This window comes from Manacus candei, unplaced genomic scaffold, assembly GCF_025592945.1.
Source record: "Manacus candei isolate 608988 ecotype Guabito, Panama unplaced genomic scaffold, ASM2559294v1 h1tg000008l, whole genome shotgun sequence".
NCBI classification, from domain to species: Eukaryota; Metazoa; Chordata; class Aves; order Passeriformes; family Pipridae; genus Manacus; species Manacus candei.
Window position 1 is genome coordinate 5,551,600 of NW_026138056.1, and position 22,953 is coordinate 5,574,552.

General features: G+C 39.3%; 1 protein-coding gene across 2 annotated transcripts in view; it reads left to right on the plus strand.

Annotated features, from left to right (window-relative positions):
- Nucleotides 1-22,953, plus strand: part of PIEZO2 (piezo type mechanosensitive ion channel component 2) — a 303,485-nt gene that overhangs the window by 141,133 nt on the left and 139,399 nt on the right. For both annotated transcript variants that reach the window (XM_051772546.1, XM_051772540.1), the window contains exon 4: nt 4,691-4,733. In XM_051772546.1, coding sequence (XP_051628506.1) covers nt 4,691-4,733 — 43 coding nt within the window. The remainder of the gene's footprint in view (nt 1-4,690; nt 4,734-22,953) is intronic.

The following is a 22,953-nucleotide window of genomic DNA, read 5'->3' on the forward strand; positions in this document are numbered from 1 at the left end:
TGGGTAAGGTTTAAATCAAATAATAGATTTTCTAGACTTTTAATAGCGTTATTCTTTTCAGTGTTACTAAATACCTCAGGGTATTTACTTTTGGCTGTTAGTGTAGTATAGAAGTTGATACTATTGTGAATGGAATTGGTTAAGTCTTAAAACGGAATGTTTAGATCATAAACATTTTAAAATAAGACTCCACAGAAAAAGATGTGGTGTGGGGTTTTTTTTAATATATGTTAGTTGTGTTCTTGGCAGGCTTTGTTTTAGAGGAGTCACATTCTGGTAGGCAGCTGCAGCCAGAAGATTATTTTAAACCAATGGAGAAAATTCCCTTTTCTCTTTTGCTTTTTCCCTTTCTCCCTTTCTCTCTTTCTCTCTCCCTCTCTCTCTTCAGTAGGACTCTCTATACATCATACAACTGAAGTATAGCCAGTCATGGGGTGAAAAATTCATACGCTAATATACACAACAGTGAAAAGTATAGAAACTCTGGCTAAAGATGCCAGTACCAGCCTGTGCTTTAAGAAGTTGATATTTCTTTTCTTCAACACTCATCAGATCTTCAGACTTCAAAACCCATTGGCTACTCTTCCAGAGCCAACAGGATTGCATAAAGTATATGGAGAATTGCTTGTGTCTGCCCTGCATTTACCTGTGGAGTGGCACAGTCATCTTTTTAACAATTACTTAATTCATCAGTGCTGAGTGAAACCAGTTATACTCCAGAAGTTGTTGGATTTGGGGGGTAACTTATAATAGAAGACATTAATGGAGTAGGTCTTTACTTATCTCAATCAAATCTTGATGATTCATGTGCTACACATTATTTTTGGGTTTCATATTTATTTGAAATAAATGTATGTGAGAATGTTTGTTGTCCTGCCTTAAAGATGTAGAGGACTTCTTTTTATAAAATATGAACTCAGTGTGATGAAAGGTATTGTATGTATGTAGTTGTGCAGGCAGAAGTCTTGCCCCACCACAAGCACCATACATGTGCCAAAGTAGAAGCTCTTTGTACTGATCAAACAGTGGACATTGTTCAATTATTCCAGAACAGACTTGGACTTTTTTTTTCCCCATAAAGTGAAGGTAGAGCTTTCTCCACCTCACTTTTGAAGCCTCTTATGTGCTCTGCTGGATATGGACCTGAAGTCTCTGCCTGCTTTGCACTGAATGGGAACAATTAAAAGTGTTTTTACATTGGTCACTGGTTGTAGCTGTAACAGTCCTGAATGGAAAAGCTTTGTGTCCATTGCCCTAAAGTATGATGCTCCAAAGGGCCACGGCAGACCTTGATGATGAAGATGGTATCTACATTCCATATTGTACTGATGGAAGCCTTTTCAACCTAAGGTGACTGAAGGCCCACACTAAGACCTTAAACCATCTTGTCTGGGAGCTGCTTTATGCTGGTGATACCACCCTCATCACCCACACAGAAGCAGCTCTGCAGCATTTAACATCTTGCTTTGCAGAGGCTGCTAAGCTTTTTGGGCTGGAAGTCAGCTTAAAAAAGACAGAAGTTCTCTTTTAACTTGCACCTCAGGAAGTCTTCCATCATCCCCATATCACCATTGGCCAATCAGAGCTCAAATCAGTCCAGCAGTTTAATTACCTAGGTAGCCTCATCTCCTTGGATGGTAAGATTGACGGAGAGATAGACAACAGGTTAGCAAAGGCATACAGTGCTTTCAGAAAACTCCATAAAAGAGTTTGGCGAAATAAACACTTGAAGAAAAGTGCAAAGATCACTGTTTACAGAACCATTGTGCTGTCTACTCTACTCTATTATATGGGTCTGAATCATGGGTCATCTACCACCGCCACCTGCGACTCTTAGAACGCTTCCATCAACGCTGTCTCCGTACAATCCTAAACATCCACTGGTCAGATTATGTGACCAATATATCTGTTCTAGAACAAACAGCAGTCACAAGTATTGAGGCCATGTCGCTGAGAACACAGCTGCGATGGGCAGGGCACATCTCAAGGATGAAGGACCACTGCTTCCCTAAGATCCTGCTTTATGGCGAACTTGCCACCAGCTGCTGCAAGAGAGGAGCCCCGAAGAGAAGATACAAGGACTCCCTGAAACAACATCTCAGCCCTGCCCACGTTGATCAACATCACTGGTCTACTCTGGCCTCCAATTGGGAGGTCTGGAGACACACCATCTATAATGCTGCTGCTTCTTGTGAGAACACACTCAGAATCACTCTCGAGGAGAAAAGACAACGCAGAAAGAATCACGTCTTGCCGATACCACCTAAGGAGTCTTTCTGCTGTGGCTTTTGCAACCGGACTTATCTATCTCATATTGGCCTTTTTAGCCACCAGTGAGCTTGTAACAAATGTGGGTAGAGCCCTTCCCAAATCTTCATTCGCGAAGCCCAGCCATGATCATATGAAAAGTATTTTAGAACCTTTAGCTGAAAACATGTGTGACCAAAGTTTGAAGCGACTGATGGTGAGAAGTCAAATGAAGAAGGGGTTCCAGAAGAGCATAATGTGGTATATTGACCATGTTTGGAACTGGCCAGGAACCTATCCGTTACAGAATCACAGAATCAATTGGGTTGGAAAAGACCTTTGAGAACATTGAGTCCAACCTGTGACCAAACACTACCATGTCAACCAGATGTCCAGTCTTTCCTTAAACACCCCAAGAGATGGTGATTCCACCACTTCCCTGGGCAGTCCAATATCTAATCACCCTTTCTGTGAAGAAATTCTTCCTAATATCCAACCTAAATCTCCCCTGGCACAGCTGGAGGAGTTCATACATCTCCCCTAGATTAGAGTAGCACAGCTTAGACAGCACAATATTTTCTCTATGAGTGGCAGTCCAGTTAGGAACTGTGAATGAAGCTTTGAACACCATAGGCTTATAAGGAAATTAACTTTTTAGGTTTTATTAATTTTGATTTTTATTTGCTTAGGCTGTGATTTACAAACCAGATACTGTACAATACTATATGTATTGTACAGAGAAATTGTGTCATTATATTAAAAATTTAGCACATTCTCCTTGGACTAAACTGCAAAGTTTAGTCAATGGAGTAGAAAGAATTCAGTTGATATGTCAAAAAAACCCCAAAACCAGAACCAAAACCAAACAAAAAAACCTAAACAAAACAAAACAAAACCCCACGAAAAATAAACAAAGCAAGCAAATAAACAAAAAAAAATGAAACAAAAAACACTCAACCCCAAAATTTCTTAGAACTTGAGTTTTTAGATGCTTATCTGGATTGTCAGGAAGTGTCCCAAGTTCAAAGGAAAGCATTTACTAGGTCTTAGACAAATATTTAACATGTTGCAGATTAGAGATAAATACTATACTACAGACATGGCAGGTCATTGATTCCTCTAACAGAATGGAAAGTTAATGATGTTAAGGGATACATATGCAAAGGTTTTTCTGATTGATAGTATTATGTCACCACTTTTCTCCATACCAATCTGTCAAGTAGGACTTGGATTGTCTGTAGAAAGAATCTAATCCATGATTTTGTTATAGTCTGTGTATAAGCACATGCTGCACAGTAGGCATCTAATCCTGAAATTCTCCTGATTTAAGTCAGACAAAGTTGCTTCCCTTCATGTATTTCCACTCTTTCTCAGTACTTCTTGGTGACATTTCTACTTGTCTCTGAGTTTCTGTGGTGCTACTCAATGTCACTCACAGGGAACCTTTTTAAATTTTCCTAATTTATATTTCCCTTTGGGTGATGGAATGCATCAGGAATTGGAATTACTGTCTCTTCTCTGATTTTGAGATTTCAGTGAATGATTCAGATGAATCATTCAAAAAGAATTGTAGTTGCTTACATGGCATTCAGTTCTATTGCATTTCCCACAGTAGTATAAAAAGTCAGAGAGCAAACTCTGAACTAGCTTCATGTCCTCCTACATATTTGCCTTCAGACCTGCATGACTTGAGATATTTTTGCACTTAGTAGCCTCTATTTATAATGACCAAATAATGGTAGGAAAAAAAAGAGACTGGCAATCAGCAAGAAAACCTGCCAACTGCTCACCTAATACTTGGAGTGTGGGGGGAGTTATTTTGGAGAAAATCTAGGTAAAATCTGTATTAAGTGTATCAGAAATATTGAGGACAATTCTTTGAATGAGTCTGTGTATTTGAGTAGTTTGTGGGGTTTTGAGAAAGAGTCCTTTGCAGCTGTTTTTGTCAGTATGAAGGGTTAAACAATAAAGCAGAAATCCGTCTTCATGCTTTTGCTTAAAATGAAAAGGCCTGGATTTCAGAAGGAGCTGTAAAGCTTTCAGCAGGAATCATGCGAACACTACAGTAAAATGAAAAGCTGAAATGTGAAGAGTGCGTGATGTGAGATGCCAACTCAGCACTTTCAGGAGTCAAGAACAGATCACATTGCTCTAGCAGAGGAGACCACCCTTGGAATTGCGGTGAACTGTAGCAGTGACTATCTGCTTTGCAATGTAAAGGAGTTATATAGGCTGATACCCCTCCACACAGTTATGTCAGCCAGTGGTAGCCTCTCTCAACAGTTCTTCACTCGGGGGAAAACAGATGTTATTTACAAGTACTTCTGTAGGGGTGGAAAAATCTCCTTATGACCCCAGCTGCACAAGGAAAGGAGTAGAGTAAGAGTGTTCATACCAAAAAGGTTCTTCACTGAGGATGTTTGTTTTTTCTCTCTTTGTATAGGTTCAACATGGGAGAAAACATTACGGCAGATTGGTTTTGAAAGGTAAGCCATAAATTTATTTCCTTACCAGTGCAAAAAGTAAAGGAAGAAAAACTGCATGGGTGAATTTGCAGAATTATTTATTTTAGTTGACTGAATTTATCAATGACCTCAAATTTAGAAAGGAAGTCATGCAGTGTCATGCACACATGTGTTCAGCTTTTCTGTTTGTGTCCTCTTCTCTTTCCCCAGTCGATCTGAAGCAATTTATTCACCATATGAACTTGGTTTGTGGTGGTTTTTTGTTGGCAACTATACAGCATGCTAGTATTAAAAAAAGGGACACACCATTTGGGCACAAGTCTTACTTATGAATGAAAATATTGCTCTCACTTATATTATTTTTTCCACGAAACTTTTGACAAAAGTAAATGGAATTGAAAGAGGTCCAAAGATGTCAGGGAGCTATTCATCATCACAGGAAAATTCAATATCCAAAATTCCTCAAGTGCAAGAATTTCTTGTAGAAAGGCTTAACCACAAGGTCATCATACCACAAACATATGTTTGTCTTGTAAATTAAACTAGGCCAAGCCCAGTAAAAAGTGATCTGATGTTGGGATTCAGATGCTCAATGTCATGTTTATTTTTCAACAAATGGTGAGCAAAAGAGTCTGCCCTCCACTTAAGCAAAGTTTTTGATATTAGTGAAAATTACACATTCTCAGTGGCTGCTTTTGATATCCTTGAAAGGTTATTTTTCACAGATGGTGCTTTTTTCCCAAGTTACATGCAATTTGGTACCTTGATTTGGTACCTTTCATTCTGCGTGACATCAAACATGTCTGAAAGGCACTACGGTAAACTATTGATTCTTCCATCACCCAAATTATGAATTAGCACCTGTTGGTCCTGCTTGTCTCCATCAGAATAGAAAAAAAACAAAATTTTGAGGAGTGCTAGAATGAATTGATACCTTGGGTCTGTGGTTTGAAAGTATCAACAGAAAATGGTCAATGTTTTTTTAACTGAGTTTCAAAGCAAGAAAGAGAACCCATGATAGCTGTGTATATGCAATGTATGTACCATATGAAAGATGAAGCATCCTTGATAGACTGAGAAGCCTGTCTGAGAGGAGGCAAATATGTAGAAGAGATTACTGTGCAGATCCCATTATTACCTCTCTAGTTTGAAGAGCAGAAAGGCTCTCAAATGTCACTTCTGTACCTTGAGAGGCTGCTTGTCATCCTAGAGTAATTTGATTTGAAGCAGCACGTTAGTTAGCACAGATGGGGTGAAGATTTGAATGCACTTGGCTTGCCATAATCACAGAAGCAAGTATGTTCTCTTACCAGCTTTTTCAGAGAACCAGCAAAGAGAAAAAAAGAAAGATTAAATCCTTCACACAGATAGAGCAATTAAGATTTGGGGTTAATATTCGTCATCTTACCTATATTTTTAACACGAGCATTTTTATGACATGGATATATTATAGAATCGTAGAATCACAGAATAGAAGGGACCTTAAACATCATCCAATTCCAACCCTGCTGCTATGGGCAGAAACACCTTTCACTACACCAAGTTGTTCAGACCCCCACCAAAATTGGCCTTAAACAATTCCAGGGACAAGGCATTCACAGCTTCTCAAGTTGGTTGACTAAAAGACTGATGAGTAACATATATGCAAAGTTCAGTGTGGACTCCTTTATAACAATATTTGCTTAATATCATATTTTATGTTATTGCTTAAGGTATTTTTTATATTGGAATAAATTCCGAAGTAAACAAAGGGATACATATTGCTATATGTAACACTTAGTTGATAGAATTACACTTAACTTGTGGTCACAGAAGTAGAAATCCCAGGTCTGCAAATCTCTCAGACCTGAGAGATTATTCTGGGTATGTATTACTATGTGCTTTCCCTAATCTTATTCTTTTCAGTAGGAATCCCTTTTTGGCCACTGACAGAGACAGGATAGTGGGCTACATCTGTATTAACTCTGATCCAATACAGCTGTTCTTATGTTATTTGTATCAACTCCAGGAAAAGAAGCAGCAGCAACAGGCTTTGCTATTTAAAAACATATTCTCTGCAAGCTGTTGACTTATGCACACCTGAGTTAGCTGTGGAATATCAATAGCATTTGAATGTGTTGTTTGAGCAAGGACATTCTCGTTCAGGAGGAACTAAGATTTTACATGCAAAAGGGAGTAATGTCCTAAGGAGGAATAATCTTTTCTTTAAAACTGGAAGATTCATACAAAATGTTCTTCTCTAAACCGTTTTAGAGTGGGTTGAGGAACAGAAGATATGGACAGTCAGTTTACACTACAGAAAATTAAGCCCAGATAATTTACAGGTGATGTCACCACTCTTTTGTGGCTACATGGTGTTTATTCTGCAATGGTAGAGTGTTTACATTGCTGTCGTCTTCATATCCTGAAAAACATTGTGGCACCAAGAGATCTGACTGTGAGGCTTTTATGTAAGCATTACTTGTGAGCTCAGGATGCTGCTTTTCAGTGCGAGGGAAATTAAAAATGCTGGAGCTCGAGTAAAGTAGCTTTATATCCAGGAAATGAGTGTAGTTAAGAGCTTTTCAATTAAAAAGGGTGTATGTGGGTTTGATAGATTTAAATGAAAGCCTTTATATTATTGATTGTTTTTCAAGACAGTACAAATTAGCTAATTGTAACATACTATGGTAGTCATCACCTTTGTCCAAGATAATATAGACTGCAATCCCTGACTGTATTTTCTGAAGAAAATTGTGGACACATTTTCAGAATTATGGAAAATACTAGCTTGTATAGTACTGTCCTACAAGAAACAAAAAAAGCTCAGCAAAAATGCTGAGCATGAGTGATACCTTAATGTCAAGCAAGCTGGTACCTTAATGGTTTCTTTAATAATCTTTAATAAGCAAAAAAAAAATGTAGATTTATGGTTAAGTATGATGGCTTTTTTTGCAAATGTTAACATAGGAATTATTGTTCATTATTGGGGCTTCTTTAGATGGCACCCACATACTCATAAAAATGTCCGTAAAGCAGCCAGCTCTGCTGTAGTTTGTTCCCAAAATGATAAAAATATGTTTTAGAAGGCATTGTTCATCTCACAGACTTATGATATTTTCAGTCACATTCAGGACCCAATGTATATCATAGAATCATAGAATCATTAAGGTTGGAAAAGACCTCCAAGTTCATCTTTGAGCAAACACCTTCATGTCAACTAAACCATAGCATTAAGTACCACATCCAGTTGTTTCTTGAACATGTCCAGGGATAGTGACTCTACAACTTCCCTGGGCAACCCCTTCCCATGTCTGACCATCCTTTTCAGTGAAGAAATTCTTCCTGATGTCCAACTTGAACCTCCCCTGGTTCAGCTTGAGGCCATTTCCTCTTGTCCTGTTGCTAGGAGGCTCATTTGAGATTTCAAGTGAAATAGTTATGAACAATTAACAGTGACTGTGCTTGTTTCCTGGCTACACTGACAATTAGAAGAGCTTAATGCACAATGCCTGTTAAAATTCAAAAGGAAAGAGGGTCAGGTCAGTCATGGAGCTGGTCTTATCCTGTAATGCAGTCAGTAGTGTTTTTCCAGCTCATGGCTGGCGTGAGGCTTGCAATGCAGAGCCTGGAACGAACCACAGCCAGTACCGGGGAAATGCAGCTGTAGAAATGATGCCACAGTGCAGAAAATTAAAACCAAAAGAAGGACTTCTTTAAACACCTAAATTTCTCTAATTTGAGCCACCAGACGATGAAGCTTATGTCCTTGTCTAGTAGATTTAATAATGATTACAGAAATGTCTTCTGTTATTACATATTTGTTGACCTATAAATTATCTAATAATTTTAAAACTTTAAATGGAAGGCATCATACCTCTTAAAACCCATTGTTCTGTGGGGTTTCCAGACTTCCAGTCTTCCTCTTACTATGCTTCTCTGAGTTGTAGTTTCTAATGTGACTAGTAACTACTCAGCTACTAACAACACTCCTATTCCCTTTTTACGTTTGTTCCCGTGATGTTTCTCCTATATGTGTAATGCTTTACATTACAGTTCCACAAAACAGACTTAAGAATGATTTAATAACTGTTATTAGATGTTAAGTAAATACCAACTGTTTTAGAAAATATGTATTTGAAGAATAACAGATGTGTGGTTATTACACTTTTGGCAAAATTTGGTAAGTATGTTTTTCATTGTAAATAGCTGTTTCAGTGACATGGAGAAAGGAACTTTTGCTTACCAATTTCATAGTAAATTGTAATTATAAAAATGGAAGAATTTTCCGTATTGAAGATACAACTTTCGTTTGGTTGATATCATCAATCTGATTCTGAAATTATTGTTATTTTTGTGGTACGCAAAAATTTATTATAAATCTGAAGTTGTCTATGTATATATGCAAAAGTAGGTGACTTCCACTCTACATAATACTAATAAGACCTGTCTGCACCATACTTTGTATAGCAACAACATCTATGCAGAATGTTCAACAAGCAGCATCTCACATTCTGTCTGAATTGATGCTGAGGGTAATTGGCAGTGAAAGCTGCACCTTTTAGTAAAGTACTGTGTATTGGGCTCGTTATGCTTTTTAAAATCCTTTTATTATTCCTGAAGAATGAAGGGCTAGTTGGGGATTGGGTAGCTAGATTGGGTAGCTCTCACACTGAAAGGAAAGGGAAAGCAGATAGGAGCAGGGAAGGGAATAAGACTGCTGAGGAAAGAGGAAAAGACCTGAAGATTTCTATGTCAAGACTAGACCTTGGATAAGAAGATTGACTCTTATTAAGATATGTCCCAGATCTTCTGTGTACCTCAGTAGCTCCTTCAAGTACTCTTCTAAGCACAAGGTGATAAGTAGGACACTGCATTGTTCTTGTCTGAGGCAAAATAAACACAACAGCCCTGCATGCCACAGGTAGGAAGACAGAGCTTACCCAGTAGACACCAGGAGCAAGTTAGCTGTCATCGCTGAGATGCGTTTTTGTTCCTATGTTGGTCTCTGAGAGCAGACGGATGTCTACTTTTGCAGCTACTCCACATATGCCCCTGCTCAGTCTAGCCAAAAATACTGTGTATGTCTTCCCTGCCCCTTGCAGAGACTGAGAACTCAATTTCTGAAACCACTCGTGATGTGGGGTGAGGGCTGGAATCCAGACGCATCAGAAGCACTTCCCAAGCGCCTCCTTCCAGGTTTAGGTTGCTAATTATGAGCCTACTGGTGATCTGTTTTCTCTCTTTCCCCATGCTTAGATTGCCTGTAACTTGCTTGGATATTTGACTGGTGCTTGGCCAGAGTTGCTCTGGGTGACATGTAAGGAATAAACAGAAAGAAGAGAATATCACTGGATTCTATAAATATTTAGTACGCATAATTCTGACTTGGAAATCTATGTACCATATGGTTTTCTACAGTGATATCCCCCACTTCTCCCCATACTCTTTGGTGATTTAGTGAAAAGAATAAATATATGTTTGAAATATAAAGTCTTATCCTGATACCATGGTCCATAATTTCAAGCCTTTTCTTCACATACAGCTGAATCCTAGAGTCCTTTCTTGGGCACGGCTCCCATTTTGATGTAATTTTGGGAACATTGCCTCAGCCAAGGGCTGCATGAGGCTGCATGGTCTGATCCTTGAGAGGTTATTTTAAAAGAAAGAGTGCAGTTTAAATACTGAATAACTTGAATCTGGGAAGAAAAGGGAAAAAAAGATGCAGTAGTGCAATCAAAGGGACATGGGAAAGCCCTGCCAGGCACCTCTTTCACCATTTTGGAAAAAATTAACTGTATTAGTCTCTACAATTCTCTTGGTCTCCTGTTCCACAAACTTAAACAAATGCTTAATTCTTCAGCGCCCAGGCATGCCCCCTTAGATTGGCAGGGTTCTCTTCTACAGCACAAAATCCTTTCAGTGCTTTATATCAGAGAAATTAAAGTAATCTGTGGTTTGTTTATGCTTTCTATTCTTAATATATGATGTCTATCATATTTTTGTAGGAATTAATGAATATGAATTTATTCTGCAGTGGTTGCAATTATATACTTTCTTAGAATGTTATAAATATATATTGAGATAGATGTAATGTAGGAAGCTGAGGGGATTGAACCAATTCCGCACCTTCCCTTGGGAGGCTGTGAATGTAAAGCAGTTTATTGCTTATAACAGAAGTGTTGTCTTCTGTGCGATACCTTGGTTTAGTCATTTCTCTGCCTGGCCAAACATGGTATTGCAGACCTCATCCTCAGCCCTCAGCTGTCTTTAGGATTAGGGTTAGGATTCTGGGAACCACAAAGGCTACAGCTCCAGGGACACTGGTACTGCCGAAGGCATGCCAAGGGGAGCATGGCACTGCACTAACATTGAGCCCTCCACACCTTTCTCATCTGGACCAAACATGTTACTTGTTACCTCAATCTCAGACCTAAGCTACCAAACCTAATTGATAGGTAATCTGTAGGCAGAGGACTACATCAGAAGGGCTTATTCATGTCCTTCCAGCTGTGACACTGCACTTCTTTTCTCATGGGGTGATGAACGGTGGCTAAGGGGGCTTCTCGCCTGCATGCACTTGTCTCCAGACAAAGGGCAGCACAAGGTGTTGAGTCTTGGGAGGACAGGGGACTGAGGTTGCTTAAGTTTAATTTTCAAAACTTCCCTCATTTTGTTACTTCATGCTGGCCAGGACTGTGGAATTTGTGCATGTGTGTGCTGAAGTATTCATCTTGTTTATAGCGTGGGAAATGGGGAAGAAATATGTTTTCAGTTTTATTTGATATATATTGCATGCCTGAGGTTCTATCTTAAATTGAGTTTTCTTCACTGCTCTGACAAAAAATGAGACTTTGAAATAAAAGTCCGAGTTACAGAGAAAGCCAAAATAAAAATTGTATTATATATGCAAAGAACAAAATCATTGTTTAAAAAGATATGAAGAAAACTTGTTTTTTCCCCCAACACTGTGTCAACTGAAAGCTTTCAGTCAGTATTAAATACTGAAATAGAAACAATTTAAAGCTAATTTTAAAACAGTTTAAGTTCTTAGGTTTTACTCCCATTGTCCAATGTTCTAATGTTGCTGGGTGTAGTCAGTTGATTGTGCTCAGGCACTTTCTGATTGCCTGTTAGCAAATACCCTGTATTGGGCATGCCATAGTAACCTGTGAAGTAACCTAACCCTGCTGTTCCCAATCAGAAGGAAATAATTTCAGGACAGCTGTCCTTGCCCCTAGAGTGAATATAATCTGAAATGAGAATAGAACTAATAAATCCCCCATTTTGAACTATTATTCCATTTACCACTTGCGTTTCATGGTCACTTAAGAGCTGTGGCCAATGATGAATTTCTGCATTTAAATGCAGCCCTGGGCTATATCCATAAAGCCGGTCAGCCGCTCCCATTTCAGGGCAGTTTGGTTGTCATCATGGAAGGAACTTCTGGAAGGGTCCATCTCTCCTAAAGTTGCCATTTTTGCTTTCTTTCCCCAGCATCTTGGGAATGTTTGTACTAACACTTTCTGTGTTGAGTGAGCAACTACCCTACTCTCCAGGCACAAACACAGCATCTGTCACAGTTAAAGCCCAAAACTCCTACTTAGAATTTAATTAATCTTTTACTTATTCCAAGATATGGACTATTATTTGACTTGTAGGAAGGGTCCTGGGGGTGCTGGTTGGCAGCAGGTTTGATAGAAGCCAGCAATGTTCTCTGGCAGACAAGAGGTAAAACTGCTTCCTGGTTGCATCAAACACAGCATAACCAGTTGGTCAACAGAGGTGATTACTCTGCTGTATTCAGTGTTGGTATGTCCTTATCTTGAGCACTATGAGAAGTTCTGGGTCCCACAATTTAAGAAGAATATCAAGATTCTTGAATACTTCTGAAGAAGGGCAGCAAAGCTGATGAAAGGGCTGGAAGGAATGTCCAGTGGGATATGGCTGAAAACTCTGGGCTTGTCTAGTTTGAAGATTCTACACTTGTGATGGGGCAACCCCGGATCATATAGACTGAGGTGCTGGAAAGCAGTGCTGTGGAAGGGAACTTGGGGGCCCTTGTCAATGGCAAGTTGAATATGAGTCAGCAGTGCTGCAGCAGCCAGGAGGGCCAACCGTGTCCTAGGGGGCATCAGGCAGAGCATCACCAGCCAGTCAAGGGGGGGGATTGTCCCACTCTGCTCTGCACTGGTGCAGCCTCACCTTGAATATTGTGTGCGGTTCTGGGCACCACAATGGAAGCAAGATATTAAGCTGTTAGAGAGTGTCCAAAAGAGGGCAATGAAGATGGTGAAGGGCCTTGAGGGGAAGCCGTATGAGGAGCGGCTGAGGTCACTTGGTCTGTTCAGCCTGGAGAAGAGTAGACTGAGGGGAGACCTCATTGCAGTCCACAACTTCCTCATGAGGGGAAGAGGAGAGGCAGGCACTGATCACTTCTCTGTGATAACCAGTGACAGGACTTAACGGAATGGCCTGAAGTTGTGTCAGGGGATGTTTAGGTTGAATATTAGGAAAAGGTTCTTTGCCCAGAGGGTCGTTGGACACTGGAACAGGCTCCCCAGGGAAGTGGTCACAGCACCAAACCTGACAGAATTCAAGAAGTGTTAAGGCAATACTCTTGGGGACATGGTGTGGCTCTTGGGAATGGTGCAGGACCAGGAAGGAGTTGGACTTGGTGATCCTTGTGGGTCCCTTCCAGCTCAGCATATTCTGTGATTCTCTGAGATAAGGAGGCTGAGGGATGACCTCATTGCTCTCTGCAGCTTCCTGAGGAGGGGAAATGGATAGGAAGGTGCTGAGCTCTTCTCCCTGGGATCCAGTGACAGGACACATGGGAATGGTTCAAAGCTGTGTCCATTACAAGAGGTTTAGACTGGACATTAGGAAACATTTCTTTACCAAGAGGGTGGTCAAACTCTGGAACATGCTTCCTAGAGAAGTGGTTGTGCCCCAAGCTTTTCAGTGACTGTTGTCCTGTCAGAGTCATTTGAATGCCCTAAATAACATGCTTTAACTTTTGGTCAACCCTGAGGTGGCTGGGCAGTTGGACATGATTATTATAGATCCCTTCCAAGTCAACTGTTCTTCCCCTCCCCTTCCCTTCCCTCCCCTCCCCTCCCCTCCCTTCCTCTCTCCTCCCCTCCCCTCCCCTCCCCTCCCCTCCCCTCCCCTCCCTTCCCCTCTCTTCCCCTCCCCTTTTGCAAAATAAACACATTTCTTCTTCACAATCATGTAATAGAATATTCTAACATATATTGCTAGTGATGGTTTTGTAGTCCTTGTATTGCACACCTGTGAGACTGTAAAGAAAGATTCACCAAGGAGGCTTTTTTTATAGAAGCTTTTCAGGAGACCACCGTATGGCTAAAACCACTTAATTGCTTCCTTACTTAATGGGATTTTCTCAAAGCTGTCCTAATTAAAAAAAAAAACCTGATAAAACTATCATGAAATATGTAAACATTCACTAAAATAACTTCTTTTTTTTGAGCAGGCTTAAGAGGTTTTCTAGGTTTTAATCTCCATCTTTCTGCTTAAGCAGTTTTCTTAATGGTAACATAAACAATCTGTACCTAAAATAATTGAATTTTTTAGATGTTTGAACACATGGTCCTTAATTTTATAAGCAACTTAGTAGACTTCAAAGGCATATTTCATGAGAGGAACATTATGAAACAAAGGCAAAAAATAATTGTTAATGGCATAAGTATGCAAACTAGATTTTGGAGAACATAGTCAATTTTCTAGAATTTAGAGAGTTCTAAATTCTCTGACAGAGAGGATTCAGATATTAAAAATCCAAGGTGAAAATCACACCAGGTAGTCCAGAGGAAAATCATCTTTTTGTTATACAAATAAAGCACAATTTTACAATGACTGTGTTTTAATCCTCTGCCTGTATAGGCTGAAGTTCAAGAAGCCACTTACTCATAGCATGACAGTCCTGCTTCCTCTTCAGCCTCCTGTGCACCCACCAAGAGAGCTGGTGTGCAAACATCCTGGAGGCGAAATTATCTCTTAATCACATGATATGCCTATGATAAATCTAAAATTCAACTGTGTGTAGATGAGAAACACAGTAGTGTTACTAATTACAAGATGCTTTATCAATAGGAAGGTTCCCCACTTTTTTCCTTTCCCTTTTTTTTTAAGTTAGGATTGTCAGGCCTGAGGATCAAATTGGATTTATCTCCAGACCTAATATAGGAGTGTCAGCATACATTTGCTGGTGGTTCTAATTCCTCACTAGAGATTTTGTCTTGTAGAGACTTGAAGTGATATCAAGACTGCTTGATCCTAAGCGTATTTTGGCCAATTTGTTGAGTTTGGCAAAAGTGTTGTGAAGAGTATTTTTCTATTACAAAAGGGAACTGGATTTTGGTTAAATTAAAAGTCACTGAACTGTTTGAAAGTATTAAAGTAACATCTTTCAAGTACCTGATCACTTTGGGAGTTGGGTTTGTAACTCAAGAATCCTTATGACCCTTTATATGTAATCTGTTGCAAGTGCTGGGAACTTAGCTGAATTAACACTGCACTACTAAAAAGTGCTGTCCAAATCTATTTTTCTTTCAGAAGTATTTCAAAATCCAGAAATCCACTAGTCCTTTTTTTTTTCCCACTCTAAAGAGGTGTTTGGTACAGAGGATTTGGGAAGGGGTCTACTGACATTTGTTACAAGCACGCTGGTGGCTAAAAAGGCCAATACGACACAGGCACATCCGATTGCAAAAGGCACAGCTGAAAGACTCCTTAGGTGGTATATTCTGCAAGGCACAATTCTTTCTGCGTTGTCTTTTCTCCTCGAGAGTGATCCTGCATGCTTTCTCAAAAGAAGCAGCAGCGTTATAGATGGTGTGTCTCCAGGCCTCCCGATTTGAGGCCAGAGTAGACCAGTTATGATGATCAGTATGGCCAAGGCTGAGATGTTGTTTCAGGGAGTCTTTGTATCTTCTCTTCTGGGCTCCTCTCATGCGGCAGCTGATGGCAAGTTCAGAATGTACAGAATATATTCAGAATGTACAAAATACATTCAGATGAAGATACCAAAGATATGTATATTTCAGTTTGGAATGTTGTTTAGCAAGTAACAAAAATAATTTTCCCTTTTGCTTGCTAAATTAATTACTTCTTTTGCAGATGTAAAGATGCATTGAGTGAAGTATTTTTATGGCTTTTCTGCTGTTGTCAAAGTTAAAGTAAAAAATGAATAAAATTTGTGTGCCAAGAATAATCATGAATAGTTTCAAAGAAGAATGATTTAAAATTATTTTTTTCTCCTGGTTTCTAACCTTCAAGAGTGAAGTTGCTTCACATTTCACAGCTTTTCTTCATAGCTGCGATGGCTGAAAATGGATATGTGTATTCTTTGTAAGGAAAAGTTGGTGGCTCTCACAGTCAGGTGAAACTTTAAGAAAACACTGGATCCCTGGTAAAGCTTTGGAAACTATTGAAGTGATATTTAAGCTGTGAAGGACTCTTTTGCAACACTAATAGTGTAATTCCATTTCAGTCTTAAAAGGGGAATGGTTTTAAGCTACCTTCTCTCTCACATGGTGGCCTGATTTCTGGACTATGAGAATGAATTGAGCGACAGTTGGAGATCTGATTCTGCACAGTGCAGACAGCCAAGCTGCCAGGGTGGAAACAGTAGTACAGGTTTTATATTTGTTCCACATTGCTGCAAACGGCAGCATATCTATCATCTTCTGCTTCTGACATGTCTTCTTCCCTTCCCTCCCACTGTCACTGCAGTGTCATAAAATTTCTTTCTTTTGCTTCAGCATTTAAAAACCCACTCTGATTATTTTTTATTTATTTGCGCTCTTCCTGTGGCTTTAGTGTATGTGTGTGTTTGCCATCTGACTGCATCCCTCTGCTACGTGATGATCTTGGCAAGTGATTGCACAACTGAAAGATTCATTGCTGTAGCAGATGCAGTTGTGAATGAACAATCAAATCAGCTGTAATTTTTAAATTAAAAAATTTTAAAGTAAAAACCTGATTTTTGAAAATAAAAAACCTATTAGCACTGCATCTAAACCATGCATATCATGATACGCTTGTCAAAACCTCACTGTGCACATGTCCTAAAATGTGTTTTAAGAGTGGTCAAATACTTTTTTTTCTGAGAGCTCTGGAAATATTCAGTGTCTAGAAAACTAAGAGAAATAAAATCATGTACATTAAGGGGTTTTCTATATGCAAAAAAGAAAAAAAAAAGAAAGTAGCTGAATGAACAGGAAATTTTAGTAGACTTTGTATTAAAAAGGTAAGATGCTCTGGGCAAATGGTGAGCTAATGTGAAACAGTAGTGTAAAGTGGTAAATAGTTAATCAGAAAAAAATTAGAGGAAATAAGTGAGGTTTCTTTCTTTCAGAAAATAATATTTTTGTTGAAAAATTAATCTAACCCTGGAAGAGAGCTCCTTAATACAGTGTTTCCCCCATTTTTTTGACATGAGTAAATGTTCTGTACTGACTCTTCCAAGCAGCCAGTAAGTATTCTTTTCCATATGCATATGATGAGAAAAGTGGAATGGAGGTTAGCACGCCCAGTTCACTGGGGACTTTTGTGGCCTCTGCACACTGTCAGAATGCAAAGGAATATATACTGTTATTGTGAAACCTAGTTGAATTATGGGAACTTACTGAGAATCCAAGATTTCCCTTCATGGACTACCATTCAGAGGAGAAAAGGACATCTGGGAGGAAAGAAGACATGCAGGGCTCAATGCTCACATCTGCTCCACTTCAGTGCTGCTAGAAATCGGATCAGTATGCCTTCATATTTCATTTCCTTCTGTAATCTTGACCAATAATTTATAATTGGTATCAGCTGATCATCTGGCTCTTTCCTTCCATGGCAAAATAAGTTAGCAAAGAAATCTAACCTCCTGCTCTTTACTGTCCAAGAATATATGAGACTTTGAAAGACAAATGTCTCTTAATTTTTAATGAAGTCTCTGAAACATCCTCCTAGTCAATCTCTTTTCATTATTTCTGTTATACCTTGATTTTTTTGGGAAACTGCTGTAGGAATATGTGTGAGCTGAGATACAGCTTTGCCAAACACAGTGTCATTATGATTTTTTACCTGTTATATTACCTCTGTTCAAGGCTGTATTCTAGGTGAAGGTCCTTGGAGAGGACCTCTAGCAAGTAGTTGCTGAGTCAGAAATAACACATATGCTGCTACTTCCCTTTGCAAAATCCTGCTCATAGACCAGATCTTCAACTCCAGCTGCTCCTCCAGTCCTGTCTCCACTCTAGGACTTCCTCTGGTAATGTTGGTGTTTTCCAGAAGCAAACAGTGTAATTTCAATAGGAGTCAGGGAGGTTTTTTATGCCATTGCCATTCCTCATTCATTGGGAATGGTACAGGGTCTAACTTAGCAGCTTCAGTTTTGTGCATGTTTGCAAAACACTGATTGCCCTTTCAGTTTTATATGGAATAGGAATAATATGACCATGTGAGGACGGTTTTCATTAGTGAGCAGAAAGAGGCTGATTCCTCTCGTTAGTATGATCAGCCAGAGGTCTGAAACCAAACAAATAGATTATTTTTAAGGTAGATAACATTGGAGTCTATGGTAGGAAGATAACAATAGTTAAAATCAGTGCTTTCAGAAAAAAAGTAAGAGACTGGTGCACCTAGTATTTCTCCCTGTATTCAGTGTCAGTGCAGCCTCATCTTGAGCACTGTGTGCAGTTCTGGGCCCCACAATTTAGGAAGGATGCTAAGGTCCTTGAATGTGTCCAGAGGAGGGCAACAAAGCTGGTGAAAGGGCTGCTGGAAGGAATGTCCTGTAAGGAGCTTCTGAGGACTTTGGCCCTGTCAGCCCATCAGAGACATCTGGACAAGGCCTTTAATAACATGCTTTAACTTTTGGTCAGCCCTAAAGTGGTCAGGCAGTTGGACAAGAAGATTGTTGTAGGACCCTTCAAACTGAACTGTTCTGTTCTGTTCTATTGTTTGCTATTCTATTCTATTCAGGCACTTAGGTTTTCAAGAGAGAGAACTGTGGAAGGCAATCAATCAATCTAGCAAATGTCAGCAGAACACAGTGTGCCTGTTTTCATTCTGATACTTCTCTGCCAGCTTCTGCCACGAGGGTGTTATATTGGCTGTACATTTATGACAGGAGAATGCCCAAATCCCATGATGGCAGCTTTTAATCTTTTTTATGTGACACCAGTGGTTAAACAAACAAAAAAACTTAATAATGTGCACAGGTGGGGCTTAGAAAAAAACAGAGACAATAAGAGATCATGAGGCAAGGGATGTAAATCAAATAGGTAAATTTACTTTCCACTAACAACTGCAGCATATGTGCAGTCAGCAACCCAATGAGACTAAAGGGGAATGAAGCCTGAAGTAGAACAGGGATATTTTTAATAACTTAACAAGAAAATTATTAATTTCTACCACATTGGAAATAAAAGCTGAAAACAGTGTGATTATTACTCTATGTCATTTCTAACAGCATGCTACAATAGTTTAGGTACTTTGCAAAAAGAAGAGCAATCTTATGTCAATTAGGTACCTGTAGACCAACGGACACTATGACAAGTAAAGGAGTATCATGGAATAGAAGAATCCTTGTGCCTCTGAAGCCTGTAACTGTGTCATGTTGATCTGATAGTCTAGGCTGTCTCAGCATTGGCATAAGGCCCTCTCAGAAGTCATCTCCATTCAGGAGGAATCTTATTTGTCCAACAGTTTGTGTTAAGTTTTCAGGTTGCTCGTTTCCTACCACCCCTTGTGCTTATTTTCTTTTCAGCTAAATTAATTTCAGCTAACTTTTCTCATGCTATTTAACCTAGGGATTCAAAGGAAATGAACATCTGATAGAAGATACTTTATGGCCTGCGTTGTCTGAGCACTTGAGTTGTGAGACTGCTGTCAGTGTTTTTCTTGGCACGGCCCAGCCTCCTGCAGTACAGTGGTAGCTGGGAGCAGTACAGTGGTAAACCCACCAGCAGCAGAATGTGAGCCAGTCTTTCTTTTAATCTGGAAAGCAATCAGCATTGCAATTAGTATCCAGAAACTCTCAAGGACACATGCTTAGCAATTTGGATTTGTGTTTTACTTTGTTTTTGTTGGGTTTTGTTCACGAATAAATCACGTGAGGTCTCCAAATAGCAATTGGCACATGAAATGCAAGGAAGCCTGTGGCCAGTGGAGTATGAACGTACCAGTGCCAGGTCTGACCAGGCTGCTGGAGTGGGCTGACACTGGGCACCCATCCAACCTGGAGGTAAAAGCATGAACACTTGACTTCATCTCCTTTTTGCTCAATTTGGATCTGAGCAATGCTGTTTTTTCCAATGTTTAGGCAAGGTAAGAGTCTCCCACACTGGCAGAACACACCACAGTTGCCTTCTACACCTGAGAGAGGTCTTTGGTGGCAACTCATCAAGCCATTGAACATCAAGCAGTGCAGGGAACTAGTACTCTCTCCTCCCACATGTATGTGGGGTGTCATCCCAGGGATTGTGTCATAGGCTCCATTTAGAGAAAAATAAAAAGCAACATCTAATGGCATTGGGGCATTTAGTTTGCCACTGATTTCTACTGCTCTTCTTTTTTGACTTGATGCTGTAGAATTGAAGTGCACCAAAATCTAGATGTATTCTTAACTTCCTGTGAGTATGTTATATACTAGCTATAGAATGAAATGAAAAGTAGTTTCAAATGATGATCTGTTCATGCTCCAACTAATGAAAGCTGCAGATATAGGGAGTAAATATGTTTTGAAATAATCACTGACTGTCAGCCTGCTTCAGACTTTTCACCACTGTCTTTTAGTCATAGATACTGTTGAACATATGGGTATCTGTATGCTTTTATGTAAACACTTTACTGTCAGTCACTGAGTATTTACGAACATTAACTGGGGACCTTCTACAGTGATCAACGAATACTGAATTATACGATGTGTAAGTGAGAAGCATGTGTGAAAAGCACACATAGTTGCAACAGAAAGTCTCTTTGAAGATTTAAGACCAAAATTCATCTATAGCTGAAGTGTCCTCAGGTCTCTTCTGCTCACTTTGGCTCTGCCTCCATATAGGATCACATTCCCATTTTGACCTGAAATAATTTGTTCTGTGGATGGGCTTGTCATTCCCACCACCGTGCTGTGGGGCTGACATGCACAGCACCACAGGTGTGGAAGGGATTGCACTCACTTCCTCTTGCTGTGCAACATCAGTCCTGCTCCACATTTGGAACTGTGGGACACAGGCAAAGCTAGCTGGATGTTGTGCTGTCACAAGTCTGGCAGTGGTGCAGATGAGCGCATTGTCCGATGGCTGCTAAATCCCTGCTGAATTTTATGTCTTCTGCGTGCTGCCCTGGGCAAGCTGGAGTTTGACCTTTATTAGAAGATCAGTACTTTAAAAGAAGAAAAAGTGCCATGAACCAATGTTGTACATATTGCACATATCTGTAATTTCTTAATGTTGAATGTTTTATGCAAGCAGTGAGGCACCAAAATCTTGGCAATGTACGTTTAGTTTCAAATAGCTGCTCTCTTTCTACATAGCAGTGTTTGGAAAACAAATGTTTGGTTAATATGTGGTTAAGCACTTTTGCAATACAGAGTGTGTTCTTCATTGAAAAGTATCTTTTCTGAAAAAGCAAAGTCTACTTTTGGTTTTTGAATCCATGCAGACTTAGTTTGTAAGCAGTGATTTAGATCTTACAAATACATCAGGAGGCCTTTGAACTTGTGTGTTGGGTAGGTCAGTGCATGCTAAATATTTTTATAAGTAGTTTTCTATGCAATTTTGCTTCCTTCTTCCTCCCACACATTTACTTTGCATGACCAATATTCTCTGAAAGTGCAACTTCAGATATTTTAAGTAAAACACATGGCATGCTCTGCATAAACTGGACAGTCACATTAAGGCAGTGCAGGAGTAAGAGTGAGCATGTGGATATTAATATTACTAAATTTGTATTTTATTTTTGTAACATAATTAATTTTCAATTTGTGGGTGAACATGAGATAAGAAAGGCCTAAAGGCAGACCTACCAGGGCTCAGCAACTCGCGTACTTTACCCACGGCAAAGGTTTGCCCTGAATGTGATGTCAAGGTTGCCGTGTGAACCAACATCATAAGTAACCTATCTTTTGAACCAGCAGAGACAAGTCATGGCAACATGACTATAGACTGAGCGTCCATGTTCACTGAAGTGCTAGTTATGGCTCAGACCAGGTCTGCAATCCTCAGACCCAGATAATTTAGGTGTGAGTTTCCTAGCAAAGTAAGTACAGAAGCAACCGTTTCTTTCCTAGTTCAAACTGAGAGAGGTCAAGGAACCTCTTTAAGTAGTTTCTAGCTGCAACCATCCCCAAGATCCGCTTCCAACAGCAAGGATCAGCAAGCACATCTCTAAGACCATCTGGTTGGTAGCCTTTGGTACCCTCAAAAGTTTCTGCTATTTTTGTATCACAAAGAGGATACTTACTGGTGATAAACAAAAAAATCATTGATAGTACTGTGTAGCACCTGTGCAATACTACCGGTCCATGTTTCCAGGGGTGATGTTTATGATTCTTGGGTCTGTTTTGCCTCCAATCCAAGTGATTACAGTTGCATATGAGGCCCATGGGAATTCAGCCATAAGCATCTACAGCAATGCACTCTGAAATATTAGATCCAATTAGAAATACTAGATGTTTTACAGTGACCAAACGAGATGAATGGAAAGTATTAGCATTTATGCACTCTTCCTTAGCTTATCACTGGTGAACTGTTAACACAGTATTACCTTTTTTGTTTTATTAAATTAATTAGAAAGTAAACAAATGCTATGAAGGGAAAAAAGAAAGAACCTGGTGCACCTATGGAAACATGAGTATGCATGAATAAGACTTTTGAAAAGTTTTTAAAACTACAATAAAAGATAACCTTTAAAATACTTTGTTTACCCAGTATTCAATATAAAATCAAGCTTTTTACAGTTCTTTAATGTGCAAGCATTGTCTAATTTATTGTCTAACATAAGCTTAACATTGTGATACATTACTGATGCTGAATTAATTTTTCTCTTTAAGAACGACTGGTTGTTCTTTTTTCCCATTTTTGTGTATTTGTAACAAAATATTAAATATTTAGAGTTTGAAGACTTTTATATATTATGCATAGTGTTTTACACATGTGTTGCTATATATTTTACTTTTTTTTCCAATTGAAGCCATTGTAATTTGAGTTCTATTAGCTCTGCTGCTTTTCTGGTTTTATTCTGT